The sequence below is a fragment of the Meleagris gallopavo genome, chromosome 3 (genome assembly GCF_905368555.1).
Source record: "Meleagris gallopavo chromosome 3, MGAL_WU_HG_1.1, whole genome shotgun sequence".
NCBI lineage: Eukaryota > Metazoa > Chordata > Aves > Galliformes > Phasianidae > Meleagris > Meleagris gallopavo.
In genome coordinates, this window is record NC_139406.1 from 42829772 (window position 1) to 42853042 (window position 23271).

Below are 23271 nucleotides of genomic sequence, written 5' to 3' on the forward strand. Positions count from 1 at the left end.
CTACCTCCTCCTGCTGCCCAGGTAACAGTGCAGGACCAGGGGGAACAGGAGTTGTGGTTAGTACCTAACACTTTGCCTCTGCTGCTCCTTTCTTCTCTCACTTTTCCCATGTCAGCATGGGGTCCTTCACATGGGATACAGCTCTTCAAGAACTGCTCCAGTGCTGGTCCTGTCCATAAGGTACAGTCCCTAAGAGGGAGACTGCTCCAGCATGGCTTCCGCATGAGCTGCAGTTCCTGCGCTTTGCTTCTGCTTGGGATCTCCACAGGCTCACAGAAATCACACTACAGTTGGAGTTGGAAGGGACCCTAGTCCAACACCTTCTCAGAGCCACCCAGAACAAAGTGACCAGGCCCACATCCAGGCTGGTTTTGAAGATCTCCAGTGAGGAGACCCTGCAGCCTTTCCAGGCAACCAGTGTCAGTGCTCTATCATTCTTACAAATTCCTTCAGGCCACATCCACCTGCTCCACCATGGTCTCCTCCACAGGCACTGGGATCTTCTTCAGCATGGTATCCATGGGCTGCAGGGAGAGAGCCTGCTTTACTATGATCTTCTACAGAGGTTGAAGAGAACTCCTGTTCCAATGCCTGGAGCACCTCCTTCCTCTCATTTTTCAGTGACCTTAGCGTCTGTCCAGCTGTTCATCTCATGGTTTTTCATCATTCCTCTCTCTCACAGCTGCTGCAGTGTGCCTTTTGGCCCTTAGGTACATTTCCAGAGGTACCACTAGCACTGCTGATTGGCTCAATTTGGAACACTGGCAGGACTATTTTGAAGCATCTGAGACCAGCTTTGTTGGGCAAAGGATAGCCCCTAATCTCTCCATTCTGAGGCCACTCTGCTACCAAAACCTTGCTGTATTGGATTTATTTTGCACTCTCCTAAACTAATAAGTCAGATTCTCTCCCAGGAAGGAAAAACTGTTCAGTGGTCAAGCTCTGTGAAACTGTCACTCAAGCTGAGCACAGGATGTACTCACGGGGCAGAAGCATCCTAGATTCACACCACACTAACATGCTATTGCTCCTTACGCACAAGTTAATTTTGGATTAGACAAATCTAATATTTCACAAAGTTAAATTAATATTTTTATGCAGTCAAAATGCGTGCCATTGTAGCTGCAGGTAAGGAAATACTCTACAGTTTTTTAAGTCATTTCCATGAGCCTTTTATTTAGTGAAAAGAGGCAACTCCTACCAGCTGTTTCCTAATCCCCTCCCTCTCCTGTACTGCGTAGTGTGTAATCTTCTGCAACTTTGGTAAAAGATGGAGAAAAGCATTCCTTTTGTGTGAAAGGAAACATTCTGCATGGTTTCTCTGAGGCCAGAAAGTGAGTCAGCAGTAGAGAAGTTCAGAGCCACATAACAGCATCCAGTTACTTCACTACTGCAGTCCAGCATTTGGGAATCTCCTGCAGCAGACCACATATCCATTAACAATCATGATTATTTCTGGAATAAGTTATTCTGGAAATCAATAGAGACAACATCCAAAGCCACAATTTAACTTTATTCATGGACATTTATGCATTTCCTCAAAATTGGCACCATGTATCAGAAAAAATTCCCATCACTCACATCATTCTCACCCACCTCAGTTTCCATAGCAAGTTAAACTACTGAGTTCTACAGTTTTGAAATGGTAAAATATTATATTTTCCTTTAGCAGAACATCAATTCTCATGTTCATAAATATCTTATGGCAAAGTATAGAAAGTAGTGATAAATGTTAAACCCCACAAGAATTATTACTATAACTGAAGTACACTGTTAATTATGTTAATACCTTCAGTAATGAAGCATTAAGTTCAAACTCCTTTGTGCTTTGGCCTTAAATTTTAATTAAAGAAGTTTATGCCTTTAGTTCAAGTTCTATCTCTAGAAGTATGCTGAAATGATTCAGTTATAATTCTAGTCCATTACAAACAGTCATACGTTCACATTTAGAATTACCAACATTTCCTAAATAGTTAATGCCTACCTCCCTACTGTGCTGAAAAAGCTTCCAGCCCAAAGTTCTGTTTTTCCTTTCTTTAACCCCTCCCTTTCCTACAGATAAGGGATTGGGGTGTTTCCTACAGCATATTCCTAATGCTCTAAGGAATTTAGACCCTGCCTTATCCCCTCCCCCAGGCAGAAGAACCCGTACTCCTATTTCTCTTGAAAGAATAGGAAAGATGCAAGAAAGCAACTACTCAGTGAGTTTGTGAAAGGAAGGAAATTAAGTAATAAGTTATACACACACAGAAAAGCTATTAGATCCTTCATTCTAGTCATGAAAAGAGCAGCTTTGTTTTGCCTGCAGAGCAGGAGCAGTGCCTGAGTCAACAAGACCCAGTACTTCAGTGAAAATTCCTTTTTTGGTAACTACAGGGTACGACTTGGTGCATTGTTAGTAAGTGATGCAAAGCAACAGGGAAAGAGGGTCAGGGCAAGCAAGGAGGGAGAAAACATGTTTCACGCTTTTGAAATTTTAGTGTTACCAGCTTTGCCTGTAACAGTAACAAGTGCAGATTAGGGCTCTGGGAAAAAAAAAAAAATAGAAATACCAAGTAGAAAAGCTAGTTTCACCTGTTCATACCAGCAGAGAAGAGCCTGTGCTTTTAGATTTTGTAGCTTTCTGAAAATCTGTTAAGTGTTGTTCTCTGCTGTGTACCACATACAGCTGAAGTAAAAGCTACACATCTTAAGCGAGCTGTTTAAAAAAAAAAAAACCCTCAAACTGACTCCTACTCAGGAAAACAAACTCCTCTAGGTTTGACCAGAAGCCAAAACTTTATCTCTGCATAGTAGTTGTTACAGCAGCAAATATCTTCTAAATACTAAATCTGTGGCAAAATCCAGATTCAGAAACAATGGAGTAATTCCACAAACTCCAAACTTTCCAAGACACTTCTCCCACCCTGAGAAAATATCAAAGCTACTTTCTTCAGCTGTTTGCATTTGAACCACAGGGAGATGCTCTGGGGGTGGAGACTGCAGCTCACATGACCTTCAGCAACTCAAGCATTAAGTGGTAGGCTGCCAAAGAAGCAGCTGCTTAAAAACATTGCAAATTCATGTTGAGTTAGCCTTTTAGTCCTACAGTAACACCATTGGAAACTACGGAGTGTTAGCTCTGTGATAACTGCCTCTGGCTTTAGGAGAACAGAATTTGAGATCTACATGGTTCAGACTTGTAAAAGCCTTCAAATTGCAGAAAGTTTAAGAGGCAGATGAATGCAGTATTGAACCATGCAAGTATATTGTTTGCTTTTTTCCTACATTGGTGTTTCCACCATTAGCAACATATATATTCCTAGAAACATTACATTACATGTAAAAAGCTTTGACGTGGGCTTGTTTAAATGCAATAAATGGTCCTTAAAAGCTGAAAGAGTCAATGGTTAATGACAAAGTCCCTGCACTACATCAGCTAAGTGCAGTTTCTTGATAGAGGGTAGAAAAACTCCAACAGTTACCACAGTAACAATCATGGTAGGGGTAAGGGAAAGAACAACATAGATAAAGTCTTCATTTTAACTTAATCTTTCTCTCATTACCTGCTGAGTAGTCTGTTTTCTTCTGAAGGAAACATAACAGTGCTGCAAGGTGCAGACGCTCTTCCATGGGAAAAGTGAGTAAAATAAACCAGTCCACCCCTTGCCTGGAGCCGCATGCCTCACTACCCCTCTCTCCTCCAGCAAATATTCAGAAGTGTATGGGAAACAATAAATCGGGGGAAAAAAGCCACAAAGTTTCTTTCTTAGCTGTCTACTCATTTGTAATATCATTACTGAAGAGACAGGTAGAGACTTAGCAGACTTATGTCTATTAATCCTTTTAAGATTGATTTTAGGCTGCTTTTCACACAACAGTGATTTGAAAGATGCAGCTCCAGCTGGCTAAAAATCAGATCCATAAAAGGAAGGCAAAAAAAAGCATATGAGAGTGAGGCTGGCAGATAAATGTGTGCAATATTTCCATGTACTAGTAACATTTGAAATAAAGAGATCCAGCTTACAGATCAAAATGGATCCCACCAAACATGATGCTTGGTCATCTCAATCCATCTGTTCTTCTTTTAGCATATCAGGCTTTCCTCCAACTAATCACTGCAGTTGATGTAAGTGGTTAAAGGACTTGTGTCTCTGCAGAAGCATAGCAAGCACCCTGGAGCCCGTGTTGGTCCCTTCCTCTCCTACTTGTTCTCTTCCCTGTCACCACAGTTTCTCTTCCTTAGTGGCACTTGCAATCAGGTAGAATATTTACCTGCATGTTATCTCCTTAATGGCTTTCAGTCTTAATAATGTAACTTATTAAAATTCATTTTAAGAAAGCAAATAAAAACCTCAGAAGCCACACCTATGAACAACAGGAGTTGAACATTCCCCCTTCAACAACAGTGTCTGTATTTTGTCGCAACTGCCTACCACTACTTGTTTTCCCATTTGTGTTCGCAGTCAAGGAGATCCTTTCCAAAAACCAGTCTGTTCACTAAACTGTATAAAGCTTTTTGGACAATTATATCTGAAGGTTAAAAACTTTTTCCTTTAATATAGTCTGTATTATGAGACTAAGACTGCAAATACCCAGTTTTGAGTATACGTTACACAGAAGATAAGGTCCTGCTGTTCCCCTTGAACACAAGGACATCAAAATCCAACATTTCAAGTGCAGCTTGGAATGTAGTGTCATCTACATGCGTAGCTGAAGAACAAAACTTAAAGAATTGGAGGTTTAACCCCTGAAGAAATCTTCAGGAGGTTTTCTGTAAGCCATATGGATGGCCCTATGACAAGTTATTCAATGCTGTAGGGCAGAGTGGGACATCGGACACAGTAAAAAAAATATGTTTTTCAACTGGTATAAACTATATTAACTAGAGCTTCCTATAGACTTGAAGAACAATACAAGTAGTTATAGAAAGTGTTTACTTGTTTTAAGGGAAATAAAGCTAAATTTTAAGCTTCTGCATAGTAATTGTGCTTTGTTGAATGAGACTTCATGACAGTATTCAGTCACTGAACCAGTTGTATTGTATATTCCTATTACTAGAAAAAGAAAATAAGTACACTTCAGCATTTTGTACCCCAGTGCCAGCTGGACACTAACACCAGCAGCGTTAAGGATAAAACAACAACAACAAAAAAGGACAGCCCTATCTGTTCAGAAGGCAAGTAGACAGCCACAAAGAAAACAAACCATGTTTTGATCAGCGCAAGGAAACGATCCATTGGTTACAAAGCACATGTTTCCAAATAATCTTATTTTCCACCAAGTTTTTGGGATAAAAATCTGCCCTCTCTTCTTCTTTTGCCCAGTCATTACGCACCCATCCTTTTGCTGTGTTAAGAGCCCACGAACACCAAACACTTATTTTACAACTAAGGCCTACAAGCATTCCCAAATGGGAAAAAAAAGTTAGTTCACCTTAGTGGATATCTCCCTACTAAAACATCATTACATTCAAATTTGGGCAAGAGAGCGTCCTTAAACAAAAGGATCCAATATCAGAAGTGCTGCTGTGGTCTCTACTTGTGTCGTGATCTTGTACAAGTGGCATCTTCATCATATTCACCCATCAAATGCAACATGTATGTTCCAGTATAGAGAAGAAACTGTCCAGTTATTTGTGCCATGTGGGATATTATCTGAAGCACCTTCCTAGAAGAAAAGCCATTTGTTAAAAAAAAAAAAAAAAAGTCAACAGGAAAACACAGCCCAAACTTCTCCCATCTGCACACCTTAAGGATGAATTAGGCAGATACATTTAAGAATTCTCTTATTCCTTTTCAATTCTGAGAAATTCATACATTCTTTAGAGCAAGTACTTCTAAGGGCATTGACTGACAGAAAATTACTGAATTTAATTTCTACTGTCAGTAGAATTGTGCAGAACTAGAAAACACATTTAACAAATCAGTCTGTCATCCTGTTAGGCCTTCTGGAAAACTATCACTCAAACCATCAGAGCATCACAGAAGATTTAAATATGCCCAAAAGCCCAGCAGCATTCCTGCAGTATGTATGAATGCTTACCTTCAGGCCAGAAAGTAAGAACACTGCGTGCACCCCAAAGCTACAGATCAGACTTTATTAGCATTGAAGCTGAGCAATTGCATTACATTGGGTGCCCAACAGCAAAACAAGTGAAGCCAGCCAAGTTTACGCTGTCCAAACTGCAAATATTAAGAATTCTGTTCACAGCTGTGTCAGTTTTTAACACATGAAGTATCAGCACTCAGATATATCACACGGTGGAATCTGTACAGATTCATAAATTGAGATCAGGCAAGTATCAGAAGTCTACAATACAGACTATGGATCACCACAGGATATCTAAGGAATGGAAGATAATCATATCTGAGTGGTCATTTATTCAATTTCGTTGTATCTGTTTTTATCTTCTGGTCTCCATGAAACAATGGGGACAGTGCTGAGAAAGATATTTAAGCCTTGAAAGTAGGTCCTCAAACATGTGAGGCTGAAGCACTGGGGAAATGGTATACAAGAACCAGAACTACATCAAAATTGGAAGGGGATCAGTTTCTGAAGGTACCAAAATGAGACCAGTGTTCTCCTTCTAGGGGATCTAGGGGGAAGATTTTCTGCTAAGTAAACAAGCAAGGGGGTTCACAATTGCAATTTACTTCTCGTTTGAGCTCTAGCAGAGAACATAAAAGTTATCTTCTTATAAATTCAGGTTCTTGGGTGTTTTTTTTTGTTTGTTTGTTTGTTTTGTTTTTTTGCAGTGTGCTAAAAGGTTTACAGTCAGAATCTAATGCTTCAAAACTGTTGATTATTATGGGTACATAGAGTCTAGGAAACCTTTAAAGAACAGCATACCCTTTCCTATGCTTCCCACAGATATGCCACATTGATATGTCCTTCCCTCCACAAGACAGTGCATGCCAAAGGGCCACATAGCCACAACGAAAGCTGCACCTGGTGTCAAGCTTTTGAGCAGCTGCAGCGTGTCACTTGTACTTGAGACCAGTTGTCACTTAAGCCATGGAGGAAGTTATTTGTTGAACTGGACATTTGATCTTTTAGTTGGACAAGACAGGAGAAACTCTTAAGGGAAACGGACTAAAGGGATCTGGCAGGTTTTGAGCCTCTCCACCAATGAACAACTGCAGTATTTTGAAGTTGTTTCCCCTCACACTCCACAGGTGAGCTCAGAGGGAGAGCAGAGTTAGCAATTTAGAACTCATTAGCAGAGAACACACTGAGAATTGAACACCACGTGTCCCTGTTCAAATGGCAAGTTGAGAGGGACTGCCTCACTGTAGTATTTGAAAGCACCTCAGGTTCTTTCCTCCCCCTGCTCTTTGCTAGTGGACTGTTTTCCCACTGTTATGCTGGCACTTCCCCTTCTACTCTTTGTAACATAACAGTGTTCTAGAAGAATTTCAGAGCTATTTCAGCTGTTTGCCAGCACTGTTTCTTTCTCACCAGCTGCGCTGTGTTGGCAGCAAGGCAGAACTGTCACTTAAAATTCTCCTTAACAGTGCAAGTCCTAGTGCTGACACTCATCTTCATAACAGCTAGAAATCAGGAGTTTGTTCTGGCTCAAGAGGTTGACAAACACAGGAACTACAGGAGTGCAGCTGTTTGAAGGTAGATGTTTGCTTTAAAGAGACTAGTAAGACAGTACTGTACATGAGTGTAGTGTACAGCTGTACAGTCACTGTTGTAGCCTCATCTACAGTTACACAGAACCATAGCCTGAAAGAAGCAAGGATCACCTAAGCAGAGTGGCAGAGGTCTGAGACATGGAATGAGATCAGCATTACAGTGCTTAATATCTGCATCAATGAATCTAGAGCCTATTTGAAGACTTCATAGTAAAGATACGTTGTTTAAGTCAAGTAAAAACTTTGCTTACAGGTATGTAATCTACTTTGTACAGAGTAGATCTGGTACTCAAGTAAGAGTGCAGTAATTACACTCTTGCATCTCAACCAGATTGGAATGAATCAGCTAGGGAAATCCAGGGCTGTTGCTTTAACAGCTGTCAAAATCAAAGTACAGTATCTCTGTGAAGGAGTCTAAACTCAAGAAGTTTTCTTCAATTGGGGCAGCTGGTTTTGACATGGCACTGACTTTCACAGTTGAAAGCAGTAGGCAGGACAAGGTGTTGTTATTCTGCACTTGCATGAGATGGTGTTTCCAAACAGCCTGTTTTACCAAACCTACAATTCACTACACCTCGGTCCTGTAGAAGTCAGTGGTCTTTGCTAGGCTTCTTAGAGGTGAATTTGGCAGCCAGATTTAAGACCTCTGCCAGCAGATCTCCAATTCCTCTCTTATTTAATCTCACTGATGTTCCCCACCAATGAGCTTTCTTCAGCACACTGTATTCCTTAAACAAGCCAAAGAAATCTGGGGAAATCCTCTAAGGAAAAGAGCATAGCTATACCGGGCAGCTATTAAAGGAAGACTGGTTGGATGTAAGAATTAATAAAAAATACAAAGTCTATAAATATACTGGCTTCATAGAACTGATAAGCAAACAGATGTTACATTAATGCCTATGCCTGATCAGTGATGGAAGCATACTTACCGCAATATACTTTTTGCTCCCATACACTTGATGTCATATGACACTGAGTAGATCTCATAGAAGGTTGCCTTCACATTTAAGCAGCCAATAAAATCCTTCGGGTTCAGCTTGTAGAGATCAAACGTGATGTTAGCTACTCCCATTTTCTTCTTTTGCCTTGCAGGGACAATTCCATTTCTTGTCTAATAAAAAGAAGGAGACAGTTTATACCATAAACCAAGGAACTATAGAAAGACAGTTGTTAATGGTGCAGTTTTTTGGAGGCAGCTCACTCACTCCAGTCTTTGGAGTTGGTCTAAACAATCGGGACACTGAATTAACAGGATGTTAGGTTCTTTCATTTAGGACAAAACACAATATTGATCAGCAACCTTGGAGATGCTACAAAGAGTATATGTTTCTCAGGTAAAGTAAAAACTTTGCTTCCTGCAAAAACAGTCAAGTTCTCATTTCAAATCCTGACTCAAAACACTTTTCCTTCTTGCTAAAGAATGACAGTAAGAGGGGATCACTACAGATTAGGCCTAGGTTTTAATACTGAATTTACGAGGAAAAAAGGAGTATAAAAAATCATCTTCAACTTGAAATTCAGCCTCTTGCAGTCCTTTTTCAAGATTGGGCCATTTGCTTCAATAAAAAAAAAAATAGTAAGCAAGACCCATATTTATAGAGACATCTAGTGGATACATGGGTTACTCAGCACATTCGGTTCAAGGTTCATATCCTAGCAGCTGCCAATCTGCCTTATGATTGCCATATGAAGCAATAAAGTTGTGCAAGATTGGGGCTTTTTATACTTGTCACCCCAGTGCTCAAATAGCACTACGATAAGTTAGTCCAAGTTAAACACTATGGTATATCATTATCTAGCAATTTTATGCCTGATTTATACTTTTGATAGCCTCTGAGCTCCCAAGTCCAGCAACTGGAACCCCATCAATAAAAGTTTTGTAGACACAGTTGATAGCATATGTTCATCTCCCATTAGCAAACAGAACATCTGGATAAAGCATGACAGAGTTGGTGCTACCATCCAGATGACAGCTGAAGACAGGCAGCACTTACACTTGTCCTGCTGCCATGCCAAGCAGGACATAAGGCAAAGGACAAAGGAGCAAGGTGGGGTCACATCCTGGTTGCCACAACTTTTGTACCCTTGGAGCTCAAGACCAAATGTGGCAGGTTGATAATTCAGTGAGACACCTTGGTGAAGCTGCCCCCACTGCAAAAGCCAAACAATGGGGCCACACGATTGAGCTATGCACGTACAAACAAAGAGCAGGCCTGCTTATAACTGAGTGAGCTCTGCATCTGGTAGAAGAAATTTTGATACTAGCTTTCTAGTAACAACTATTTCACTGAAGACACTTAGGAATTTGACCATCTTATTAATGTACCGGTAGATACACTCCTTCACTGAACTGGACAGAGTGCACACTTTTAGAAAATCAAAGCTAGGCAATCTTGATAGTTCTTAAAATATGTCAAAGTATAAAGACCAATGTTAGGTTCTGATGACAACATTTAGCTATTTGCAAGATTAAATTCAGGCATTTTTCTAATCTTCATTATTGCAAACAAGGCAAAACTTGTCTTATACTGCTTAATTTGGGCATTTTCTGTCTAAAATTAACTTAATAGATAGTATTTTTAGCTTAAGGCAATGGAAGTCCTTATTTCTTGAGTCTGAACATCTCAAGAACTGTTATTTCTGGAGCTTCCTAAAAATAAGAGCTTTCACCTATTTTATTTTTTTTTCCAGTTGTAACATGTCTGCTCATGGCAGATCCTTGTCAACAATTTATGTCCAAGCAAGAGACAATGAATAGAGTGATTAACAGAGAATTGGTACCTTCCCTTCTTTAGGGAAAGTTTTCTTCCTCTTCTCTCCTGTTCCCAAGAATTTCAGAGCAATCAACCTCTTCCCATACACTTCTGTTCAAGTAGGAGGGAGACAGGGAGCACTTACTTGTGTCCATTTCTGTCCTTTCTCTAGAAACATGAAGTGTGTGTTATCATCCAGGGACTGAAAGAACTCTTCTGTGTCCACAACTGTGCCATCTTCTTCCAAAACCAGAGTAATTGTGCCAGCAGCTATAAGGAAAGCTTCCAAAGTCTGCAAAAAAACAGCAGATGATAGAATTCAAATGGCAGCTCCATTAATAGGATTTTTTCTCATCCTTTAATACTTAGATTGCTTATCTGCTGCATTCTCCTGAACTTCCCCTCTAGTGAAATTCAGAAGAACACAGGTCTGTGGGTTGCCTTCCTGGGTTACTGTACTTCAGTATAAATTTCAGCCAGAGTGGGAATGTTTGCTGTACCTTGCTGATGAGTTCTTGCAGGCTGCTTGCAACAATTCCTTTCCGGCTGCTTCTGGAGGCATTTGATACACGGAAAGGTCTCCCTGCAGGCATGAGAGGAGGGAACAGGGTCTGTTTTGTTGCTGCTCCCACAGATGCTCCCACGGATACCAAAGATCTAAGATAAATAAAAATTCAGGGTAGTAATAAAAATACGTCAAGTACTGTGAGAAGGAGGACTGTTGAGTTCAGTACATAAGTACATTAAACAAGTAATTCAGAAGTCACGGCACATTTGCAGAGCTTGCTCTCAAAAGCAAATACCACATAGCCCTATAGGAAGTTGTCTCTGAACCCTCTCTTGCCAGTGACATTTGAAAACACTTCTCCAATGAAAAACATCTCAAGCAAATGTGGGCCAAGTTGCTGCTCAGTTCAGCTGATGTAAAGGTTGCAGCGAAGTCAAGAGGCTTTAACACTACAGTGAATTAGAAAGGCAGTGGCTCTTACTGCGTTCAGCCATAGACATCACTCTATTTACCTTCAAGACAAACACTCAGAGGGTACACAAGATTAATCTGACTGTGCATTAAGATGAGTTTCCTTTATGAAGACTGAACATATTAGCCACATTCAAAATACAGAGCTGGAATTCAAGTGGAACTTTCTGAAAGTTACGCTTGACTTGCAAATTGCAAAGGTGTTTATAAATACCTACAGACCACAGAACTTCATTTAGCTTTGAAAATATCAAAATAAGGCTTATTCACGCCCTAACGTATCAAAGGAAGTCAAAGGCAATGAAGATCAAAGAAAAGAAATTGGGAGCCTGCTTGGGTGCTGAGAGGCTTGAAGAATTGAAACAGAATGCCAAAAACCACCACCTGGAAGACTGATTTCCAGCAGTCATGCCTTTTTCACATCTCTTTTGTGGTCTTTAGGCAGACTTTCAGGATACACAGAAAGTCATTTTGGTGACTAGCTAGTGAGAGCTTCACTCATTAACTTTTTCCTGCTCTCATTCTGAACCACTGTTCCACAAGTCTTTGGGATATTACTTTTCTTCTGTATGTCACTGGATTTTGGTGTTACCTATCAATTGGGCTGGTGAGTTTCATTCCCATATTTCAGTGACGTGTACACTAAGGTGTTTCTTTTCCTAAAAAACTAATAAGCATTATTGGAGCTCTCATTTATTTTTAAAGGAGAGGGATGTTCAAGTGTTATTTCTAGCTGAACCTAATAGCTTCTAGGTAGTACTGTCTGAGCTCTGTCTCCTCTGGCTTTCACCAAATATACACATGGCATAACAGAGCAGGTATGCGTGAGCACTCAGTAAGGGTTGTAGGAACCAGATTAAAAACCTAAGCGTTTTCCTCCTGGAGGAGGACAAGATGACAACATAGCACTGATGGCATTAACTACCTCTCCATAGAAGAAAAATGTTGTCAGGGTGTGTGTTAATCCCTACACTTGACTCCATGAGCAGTGCCCCAACCACCCTGTCAGGCTGCAAGCAGTTCCCAACCTGAATCACTCCAACCTACTCCTCAAGTATGAAATGCGTCCATCTAGCTCTGCATCGCTGGACACCTACATGCTAGAAGTGCAATGCTCAAAATTCAAGAGACAGCACTTTCAGAGCTAGCACAGCCCATCCCCTCTTCACACATATGACAACTCTTGTGTAAACAGTCACTTGAGTAATATATATAGCAATACTACCAAGATATATATATATATTTTTGTGAATACCGGTCCTGTTCTCTTTCACTACTTAAGCCTTGTTACTATTTGTAGAAGACAAAGCATAAGGAAAGAAGTCAAATCACACATCCTGATTCAGAAGCAAAAGCATTGGGGACACAGCTTGAGGACTTGAGATCTTTCAGGAGCAAGGGTTCATCTCAGGCACCAGCAGAGCCAAATAGATGCCATGCTTGTAGCTCTGAAGAGCCTTCCTCTGGGCTCAAGAACCACGCATGACCTTACACTACTGTCTAATTTTACCAGAGGAAAGAAGTAAAAAAAAAAAAAAAAAAAAAGGGCTAGTGAACCAGGACTTATTTTTAGCTCCAGATTGCCACCTCACAGCAATCCAGGACTCGAGTAGCTCTTTGAGGCTGATGCTGTTTCACCCATGTGCTCCAGCATTACCCAGCTGGCCCTAGCTCAAGAGAGACCTGCAGATGCTGCCCCAAGCACTCAGTGCAGCACCAGGGCTAATGAGACAGATTAATTCGTTTTGTTTTTTTTTTTTTCTTGGAGACAAAGAGAGGGATTAAAGCCTGCCCTGAGCCCTGGACACTAATTTCACTTGTTATCTCTACTTGCAATATATCTCATATATTTGTCTAAGAACATGGTGCAATGGTCTTTGGGTTTGGGAACATTGCACAACACGCAGGGCTTCATAATATGGCACAGTCTGATTTGTAGGTTAGAGTTCACAGACAAATGACGGTGACAGCATCAACAAAACCAAAAAAAAAAAAAAAAAAAAAAGAAGCCAGAAATCAGAGAGGAGTCTTTGACTTCTATCAGATCACAGTCGGTTTCTCTGCTAAAACCTAACATCCCAGAAGAGGGGCTACTCCTAGGGGCGCTCGTGAGGCACATCGCCGGACCTCCCCCCACACAGCACACCTGAAATGCGAACACAGACACGGCACTGCTGCCGTGCTGTCAGCCGGGACGAGCTATAAACACAAGCGCAGAGAAAGCGCCCTGCACCCGCATGGAACCGCGAGCCCGGCACCGACTCCCACTCCAGGCCGGCAGGGACGCGGCCCCGGCCGCACACGCTCACTCACCTCAGCACCGAGCCCACGCAGTCCCGCGCCACCTCCATGGCCCAACCCTGCCGTGCCGCGGGGCAGCGCCCGCCGCCACACTTAAGCGGGAGCGAAGCTGCTCCGCCCCTCCGCCCGGCCCAGGGGCGGCCCCAGCAGGGACGGGAGCGCGGGCCGCGCTGAGGTTGTGCTGGTTTTGGCAGCCGTGGTGTTGGTCTGGCGTAGCGGTAGATGCGAGGCGAAGTGCCGGAGATGGAAGGTGGTTCTCCTTAAGGCTTACTTAGAAAAAGATTGGGAGCAATTTCTTGTTTCGTGTAGAACTGATTGGCAGCTAATAGAGCAACAGCAGGAGCCAATCTCATTTGAAGCCTTTAAGCATTAGAGCAAATCAACAGATTAAACTGCTTCAGCTTCTGATTTTAGAGCCTGGGAATAAGCTTACAGCTTGGATTAATGTGTGTAGCGGCTTCAGAGGAGGCGCTTAGCCTTCCTGGGGCCGAGGAGCAGCAACTTGTGGTTACGGAGCAGGTTCAAGTGCAGTATTTCCTTATTATGTTGGCCTGTGGGCCAACAAAGTTTTTCTTAGCTCAAAACCACACAGATAAAACTAGCATGGGAGCCCCAGGGTTGGTGCTACATGATGCACTGATGCAGGGCTAGCAGCTCCCTGTTACTGCCCATCAGAGGTGACAATCCAGAGGTCTCCAGATCCTAGGTTACAGCTGGGTCACACAGTGGCCAGGATCACTCTCTGGCCCAGCCTGTGCAGCACAGAAGAACCACTCACCATATTTCTTCACTTTCTGGTCTTCTTTCAGCACTCAGCCAGACCTGGCTGGATGTCCTCAAGCCTCACCTTTGGAACCCTTATCAGCTCTAAAAGAAAATAACCTTTTAACCCAGGGCAAATAATCTGCTTTGCTTGTTTTAGTGTTGTTTTTTTTTTTTTTTTTTAAGCATATTTTTCCAACTCAGAAGGAGTAAACTTCCCCCCCAATAACAAAGCTCAGACCTACAGCCTTCCCGCTATGAACCGAGCTCAGGCTTTTATCTCTTCCTATTCAGGCTACTTAGGGCTTACAGGTGTGAGGGTATCCTTCTCCACCGTTAACCCCTTCTTTTCCTGTGCTCTAATACATGTTGCTTAGATTAGATGCTAGGAGGAAATTCTCTGCTCAGAGGGCAGTGAGGCGCTGGCACAGCTGCCCAGAGAAGCTGTGGTGCCCCATCCCTGGAGGTGCTCAAGGCCAGGTTGGATGGGGCCCCGGGCAGCTGAGCTGCTGAGTGATCCTTGGCACAACCAAAATTTTTTGTGCAGAGTGGAGCATTTATGAGGTATTGTGGTTTTTTTTTTTTTTTTCCAGTTCCCCTAAACAAACAGGTATAAAGCCATCAGATGGGAAAAATCATCGTTGTGGAAGCTGGGCTCCTCAGCACTGAGGTATCTTGGAACACCAGCAAGGACATCATCATTCAGATAAGATCCAAAGCATGTGCAATGCTAATTATATAGCTAAACTGTTTCTGATGAACGTTGTCCATAAACAACTGTAGCAGGTACTATAGATTGTCCTGACTGTCTCTCCTAGATAGGCAGTGGAAGGATTTACTCCATATGGAGTACCTCCAGTGGGGCAGGTTCTGATTCTGTGATTTGATTTGCCTCGTTGGAGAAAAATCTCAGTATGCAATGCTGTGGTTTCTGGTGGGCTATAAAGAGGGCTTCTACTGCATTGTTACCAGTGCTTCTAGAGGACTGGATGTATTTACTTTTCTAATTAAGCACAGAAGTTTTACAAAGAAACGCAGTTGTGTTTTTAAACTACAGTATGTTGGACATGACTGTGTGGTACAGAAAATGGAGGAAATAACTACCTTATCTAAAAGAAATCTTTTGGATTTATTTCTGGCTAGTGAAAAGAACTAAGCTGAGAATGTGGCAGTACAACTGAGATAGTGAAATGATAGGGGAACAGCAATACAGAGGCAATGCCCTTCAATAAAACTGACATAAGAAGTCACCCAGGACTGTGGGACAAGGCCATGTGGGATAAGCTTTAGGTTGAAGAAACTGTCATTTTCTTAAGGAAGTATTATTGGTGGGATCAATACATCATGATGGAGGAAAAGAAGATGGAGAAGAAATGAAAGAGGTTAAGCTGGTCAAATAGTGAACTGAAACTTATTGAGGAATCAAGTAGAAAGAAGAAACCAGTCTTGCTAAAGAAGAGTATCAAATGGTAGCAGGAGCTTTGGCTCAGGTGTGCCAAGGCAAAAAAATGAGATATTGTTAAAAACAGACTTGGTGAGATAACATTCAGTATAGGAACACTAACTATAAGGAAAGCTAAGACAGAATCATCCCACTGTTTCAGTGGGAGAGAAAACCAACTAATCATAAGCTAAGGTGAGCAGACCAAAATACTCAGCAAGGCTTTGCTCTAGCCTTCACTGTAAACATTAATCATGCAGGGAACAAAGTACATGGATGGTATGAAGGGAGTGAACACTAGAGGTGGAGTTCAGTAAGTAATTGTGCTGATCGATCCCGCTGACTGCATTTCTGCCTGGCTGCCCCTTGGCTGGGTGCAGCAGCTGACGCCATACATCTCACTTGTCCGCCCTGGTTCAAGTTGAACAAGTTTGCTTAACCCGCTTCTCACAGTAATCGTATCGTTCTGAAAAAAAGTCTGAATGTGCCATGTTTTACCAACAGCACGTTGATGGAATCATAGAATGCTTAGAGTTGGAAGGGAACTTAAAAGGCCATCTAGTTCAACTGCCTTGCAATGAACAGGGACGCCTCCAGCTCCATCAGGTTGCTCAGAACCCCTCCAGCCTGACCTTGTGTGTCTCCAGGTTTGGAGCATCCACCACTTCTCTGGGCATGTTAGTGAACATGTAATGTCAGAGCAGGTTTTCAAGAAAATTGCTGAAGAATCACAACAGACACAGAGTAAAGCAGATTGCAGATCCAGAAAATGTGATGTGTGGGCTGTGTAGTTCGGGAAATAGGAGGAGTGGGTGGAGAGGTGAATCACAGGCTTTGGTCATGTCAGAGAGTGCTGCAAAGCATCGTGTGTATTACTGATTAACCCGTAGGAATGGAGAATAAAACTACACATTAGAAAAAGTTTTGACTGGGGGGGACTGATAGGTGTGAGGATCAGTTTCCTGCTGAAAGTGTGCAGTCAGTCACACACAAGCATTGCTTTGGACAGCGTTCAGATGACACAAGGGACAAATCGGGAGCCCAAGGATCAATTTGGACATTTCTTCTATTTCCTCAAGGCTCAGATAAATTATGTGATCAAGGCAGAATAAGGTGTTTCTGTATCCGACCAACCTTAGTCTGAGAGGGGAGTGCAAGAAGTAAACAGATGTGTTTACAGCAGTGTTAGGAACAAAGATAGCAGATTACAAGGGTCAGCTTAGATTTGCAAAAGCCGACCTTTTGTGCAGCCTTTCTGCCCTTTCCTGTTTTTGCTAAGCAATCCTTTGGTCTGATTTCTGCAAGAAGCACTCCTGAGACTGTCCTTAAGTAAACTCAATTCTTTCTTATTGCTTTCATGCAGACTCAGCATTCTGTTCTTCACTGTGCACACAAAATATCTGTATTAATTTCTAAACTGCTCTCACTATTCAGTGAATTCCTACCTGTGTTGCCTCTGGCTTTGGTTTGTTTCTGCCTGGCCACCTGCATGATATAGACAGGATTATATGATATAGACATTGCTCATTCTCAGTATGCTTTGAGATAAGGCTGTGCAGTAGATGCTCTCATGATGTTACTTTTTGCCATTTTCTGTAGCTTTCAAATCTCTGTTGATGAAGCCCTAACGCGTAACGCCCAACAGATCTGCAGGAGTCACGGGGTTTTTATTAGCTGTACAGGAGGGAATGAGGCTCCTCCTAAAGGTGATTTTGCTGCTCTGCAACACTATGCAGAAAAAGATGGAGGTTTTATTTGCACCAAATAAAATCCTGTGTAATTGCCTGGAAACGGTTCTGTGGTCTGCAAAGATTCCGATTCTGAAAGCCTCTTTTGAACAACAGCCTAACCCTCTGCTTCACTGAACCACGTGGTGCAAAAAAAAAGCCCTTTGTTGTGAGATTTCATGGGAGGGTATTTTGCTTTGTTTTTAATTTGAAGTTGTCGATGATTTTAACAATAGCATCAAGACGGTTTTGATGGATGGGCACATGCACTGTACATGGGGAAAAATACCCTACTGAGAATATTTCAGTGGTGTGACATTTGTCAAACACATGCTTATATGTGGGTGTTTGATAGTTAGGTAGGGTGTTAAGATTGGAAGGTGGGGCTTCTTTGCCCTGACTGCCCCCCTTGTCAATGCTGTGGATGTGAATGAATTGCAGATATCTGTGGGCAGCATTTGGCTGAAAGCTGACTCATGGGAGCTATATGATGATGGTGCTAACAAAAAGCAAACATTTTGCCTGTGAGATTTATTACTGGAGATAATGCATGACTATTAATATTTATTTATTATTGGACTGCAAGGATATTCTTTATTTTACATTTCAAAAGTTGCAACTTCCAGAAGATATAAGCTCTAAATAAGACTGAATCACTAATAGAAATCCTTTTGTTTCTAACATCCCTACAGTTTAGTGATAATCCCTCTAGGAAGAAAAGTGAACCTCGTTCAGAAAGAAACATGACTTTTCATTTCATAAGCTTCAAATTTTGATTTACAAAACAAGAGGCGATCAAGCATGGAAATGTCCCATGGTGTACAGCTGTGTTATGATTTTTATGGCAGTCCTCCCTATGGAAGAAGTTCAAGACTCCAGGAAACACTTCATCTATTGATCCTCCAAACTCAACTGTGAGCTCAAGATTTCCTAATAGCTGCACAAATTAATTTTAAAAAAGGATATTTTATAATATCTTATTGGGAAATGAATGTCTGTATTTTACATCTTATATAACATGTTTTAAAAGTTTAATTAAAAATATATATTTTTTGTCTTTTTGTTAAAAAAAAAAAAAAAGTAGTAGCCAGAACTGCTTAATGGGTGACCTTCCTGAGGGTCTCACTGCTTTCAAACCAATGTTTTTCAGCCTGTGGTTTGTTAACTTCCAAGTCTGATCAATGATTTTTAAGGGATATACACTCAGGTTGTAGGTTACACAGTAACTTACTGCTCTTGGTCACTTCTGCTCCAAAACCCTTGTCTTCCCCCATATCACAACCTTGGATTTGTGACACACCGAACCTTGTCTGGGCAGCTCTCTCCCAACCCATCCACTCCTCAGCTTTGGCTTTGCTGATTTTGATTCTGACCATTAAGTAACAACCTGACAAACTTAATTACCTTTGATTTTGCTCCATTTGTATGTCACTATACTGGTGATGCTCCTTCTGTGCTAGGAACTGATACTTCATACCATGAAGTCACTACACCCTTCACTTAGAGTGAGGCTAGAGAAGGTGAGGATTGCTAGCCAGTCTCTGGCCTTGTTTTTCTGATGGCTTACTGGCCAAATTTTGCTTAATTTCTGAAATAAAGTACATGGAATATGTTGAGGAGAATACGGGTCTGTCAGCTTTATCTCATAGTCACACTTGAGCCATTCTCTTATTAGGAGATACTAGGGACTTATTACTCCCACTGCAGATATGATAAGAGAGCTCTGAGACATACCCAGAGCTGGAGTATTCACTGTCTTATCCACATTTGATCCCATGATGAATGACTAAGAATGAGTCTGTTCTTGTACCTTATTACAGAGTAACTTAGGAGCCAAAGAGCAGATGTAAGTCTGGTTGTCAGTCATTCTCATGGCTTTTGTGAGGGTCAATAAAAGGCATTGTAGCCATGTTCACATAACAGAGATCATCAGATCCTTCCACATGAGACATCAATTACATACTTCATCATCATTTGTTGCCTTTGGACTCCTATACTGAGTTTACATGGCATGCAGGAACAAATCAATAAGTTCTAAAATACCACTGAACTCATGTTAAGTTATAATAAATATTCATTTTGTCCATAAAATTGAGCATGTCGAGGAAATATTTCTTGGGCCTTCTGCAAATCTGAAATTATAAAGTGATTTCTTTGGAATGGGAATCAGTAAAATCTTCTGGGTGCTTTTGGAGGATACCTTTGGGCCTCACTTGTGGGTGTGCCTATTTTTTGTGTAACCAAACTCAATGCAATTCGTTGGAATCAGGAGACCTGCTTATTATGGATCACCTTGGGCCAGGGAATGGCTTGTGATGATCTCAGGAAAACACATTCATTTAGAACGAGATATTTCACCCTAGGCAAAGGATAGTGCTCTTTGATGAAAATAAAAAAATAAACAAAAATCTCCCTCTCTTGGGCTATTGGTAGAGGGTGTACTGTAAATCTGCAGTTAAAGCAGCTGCCTCTGGAGGAAATTGAAAGAAGAGCTTTCCTTTTTCTGTTTGATGTCATTGCCTGGTGGAGTGTTGCCAGAGAAGTTATGTTTCCAGTTATTTTGTTAGATAAGGGGCCTGGTAAACAATTGTATGCTTTCAGTGAGAGTAAATGGCTCAAGTACTTTGTATCCCTCTGACTCTGAGCTACTGGATTTGCAGGTTGTATCTCCTTCCCATCGAAGGAGACTTCATGTCCCCTAAGAAACAGCAGTCAGCTATGTGCCCTTCTTCCCTCTACAACTCTGATTTTTCAGGTTGTTAATAAACTTCCATGCTCTTACTTGTAGATGATTGCTCTAAAGAGAGGATTTGTCCTCTTATTAGAATGGATCCAATAGTCCCCCATTATTTTCTTGTCTCTGTGGTGTCCCTCTGTTTTGTCCCCCACACAGACATAGCCATGTATAAAGTACATGTGGTGACACTGGATTCCTGTCATAGAACCATAGAATCATCAGCTTGATTTCCATATAGTTGGGGCTAGACTTTAAGATAATGGAGAGAGTCAAACAGTCACATGAAAACATTACTAATGTGTTACTAGAAGAGACATAAATATTACTGCTTTCCACTCCCAAACCCAGGTAATGTTACTATTCTTATGAATAGATAGAGATCTTAAAGCAGCTCTTAGCGACTGAAGAAATATACTTCTGTATGTAAATTGCAGTAAGTATATGCGTACATACTTAACACCCATCATAACCTCTTGTTTTTTGGTGATTCATTGCATCTGCTTAAGGAAATCTTTCACATGAACGCTGACTGTAGTTCTTGGGGAAGGTGAGAAATGGAGATGGGCCATTCTGGTGATAACTAATGCTCTATCCACGTTACAGATTTTCTGCTCAGGCCCAACTGAGTGGGTTAGCAAAACAAAAACAGATGGCAGTGGATTATTTCAAACACTTCTTTGTTAGTGTGTAATCAGCACAGATCCCTCCTTCCCACCCCCGCCTTCACTCAAGGCTCAGTCTAAAGCCCATTAAGTAAATGGAAAGACTCCTATTGATTCTGATGGGCACTCAGCCAAGGCCTCTGTCTCAACAACTTTCTCAGCTAAACTTTGGCCTACTCATCATTTTAAAATGTTTTAGGATTTTTATTTTTGTTCTAAGAAAGAAGAAAGAAATGCTGATATAGTCACTTTTGGGGAGCACTGGGGAAGAGAACAAGCTGTACTTTTATATGCACAGTATACTGCCTAAGTGTATCCAAGGTAAAAGGTCGTCATTTTTTAACTCTATGAGTTTTATGCCAATGAAACAGAATAGTTAGGGAAAGCGTAGGGATATGGGAGCTGTCTGTGATACGTATCCCACCTCCCTTCAAAGAAGTAGATGATGAAGCTGGATTTGGGCGTGAGTACTTGAGTATTCAGTTCCAGAGCCCCCAGCACAAGAAAGACATGTTAGAGCAAGTATGGGGGAGGGCCACAAAGATAATCAAAGAGCTGGAGCAGCTTTCCTGTGAAGAAAGGCCAAGGGAGATGGGCTTGTTCAGCATGGAGAAGAAAAGGCTACAAGCATACTTTGTAGCGGCCTTCCTGTGCTTAAAGAGGGCTATGTGAATGGATGGAGAGACTTTACTGGGGAGCGTAGTGACAGGACAAAGGATGATGGCTCTAAACTAAAAGAGAGGAGGTTTAGATTAGACTAGGAGGAAATTCTCCACTCAGAGGGCGGTGAGGCTCTGGCACGGCTGCTTAGAGAAGCTGTGGGCACCCCATCCCCGCAGTTGCTCAAGGACAGGTCGGATGGGGCCCTGGGCAGCTGAGCTGGTGAGTGATTCTTGGCACAACCGAAATTATTTGCGCAGGGTGGGACATCTACAAAGTGCGAGTCGGGGTGCTGGTACACTGAAAAGCAGAGTAGCCAGCCACTACAGAAATTCATCTAAATGTAGGACTGCCCTCTGTTGGCAAGATAGGCTAGATGAGTTAACCTCTAAATAAGGCTTTTTGGGCGTGGACAGGTCAGAGCTAAAGTTAGGGCAAGGAGCAAACTGGAACTCCACGTGCCCTGAGCTGCAAGGAGGAACAGGATGGCTCAGGTGCAGCCCCGGGCAGTAGCAGCCTGCCAGTCACACAGGCAACGTTGCAGGATTTAGGGAAAACAACACCAGAAAGGGAGCAAATAGCTGCATCAGGTTTTGTTAGGCTGCTTCCGTACAGCTCTGAGAAGGAAATAAACAGATATCTGAGGGCTTCATGTATACATCCCGCTTATTTCTTCGTGCAGCTCTAAATTGCAATAAATAAACGCCAGTCGTGAGGATTTGCTGAAAAGATCCTGCTCTTTCATGGCCTTTAGTCTTCACGTGTACTTGCCACCTGACACCAGAGCACGCACGGGTTATTTGGTATCATGGGTGAAAGCATCTGAGACATTCACAGGTACGTGAGGCAGAGCAGGACAAATAATCAGACTGCAAAGTGGCTTATTTAAAGCCCCAGACAGAACTTTCAGAGTAAGCCACCCCAGCTCATCAGGTGGTTCTGATGCAGATGCTGGTTGGAGGTTGGTTGTGTTGCATCCTGCTCTTTTTAATCTGGATTTGGCAGCTCATTTTACTGCTAGACAGAATGAGGGTGAGTGCAGGTTTGGCTGACACTTAAATGAAAATTTGAAGGTGTTAGTAAATGCCAAAAATCTTTCTAAAATTGCTTGCGCTATCTGTGGTGTTTTACGTGTGTTTTAGGGTACAACAAGATTGTGGTGCAGTTGCATTTGATGTTAATGATCTGCTTTTTAGCTTTTCTCCCTCTTCTTGATAAACAGCTGTAGAAAACTTGCTATGAACTGTTGTTTTCTAGGAAAAAGAAGCAACAGACTAAAATCAGCATATATAGGAATAAAAGACTTGTGCTGGCTAAAATTGACTTTTCTATTTTTTATTTCTTATTTTCTTGTTATCAATATGTGTTATGAACGCCACCTCGTTTTGACTTTAAGGATGTGAGACCAATATACTTGGTTGTCAGCAGGTGGCTCTGTGCTAAGTTTGAGCTCTGTTCTTGGTGTGCCCACAGAACCAGAGATGCTTCAAGGAATCTTTTTTTTAGCCAAAGACTAAATGATAATGAAGGTGTGTGATTTATCAGTACAATTGGCATTTGTTAGAGGAGAGATAAGAAAATGAAAATCTCTTGCTTGAAGGAAACTGTGGCAATGCTGGCATGGTGC

General features: G+C 41.7%; 1 protein-coding gene and 1 long non-coding RNA gene across 2 annotated transcripts; one reads left to right on the plus strand and one right to left on the minus strand.

Moving 5' to 3' along the window:
- Nucleotides 1-1492: 1492 nt before the first annotated feature.
- On the minus strand, nt 1493-13818 carry CIDEA (cell death inducing DFFA like effector a). Its single transcript, XM_003204953.5, has 5 exons — nt 13668-13818; nt 10876-11032; nt 10521-10667; nt 8552-8733; nt 1493-5649 (listed from the first exon to the last, which is right to left on the minus strand). The coding sequence occupies exons 1-5, from the start codon at nt 13703-13705 to the stop codon at nt 5517-5519; spliced, it is 657 nt and encodes a 218-aa protein (XP_003205001.3). The 5' UTR covers nt 13706-13818; the 3' UTR covers nt 1493-5516.
- LOC146544677 (uncharacterized) lies at nt 13816-18592 on the plus strand. The gene is made up of 3 exons (XR_014882421.1): nt 13816-13905; nt 15011-15087; nt 18278-18592. It is a non-coding gene; the product is annotated as an uncharacterized LOC146544677 (long non-coding RNA).
- The last annotated feature ends 4679 nt before the right edge of the window (nt 18593-23271 follow it).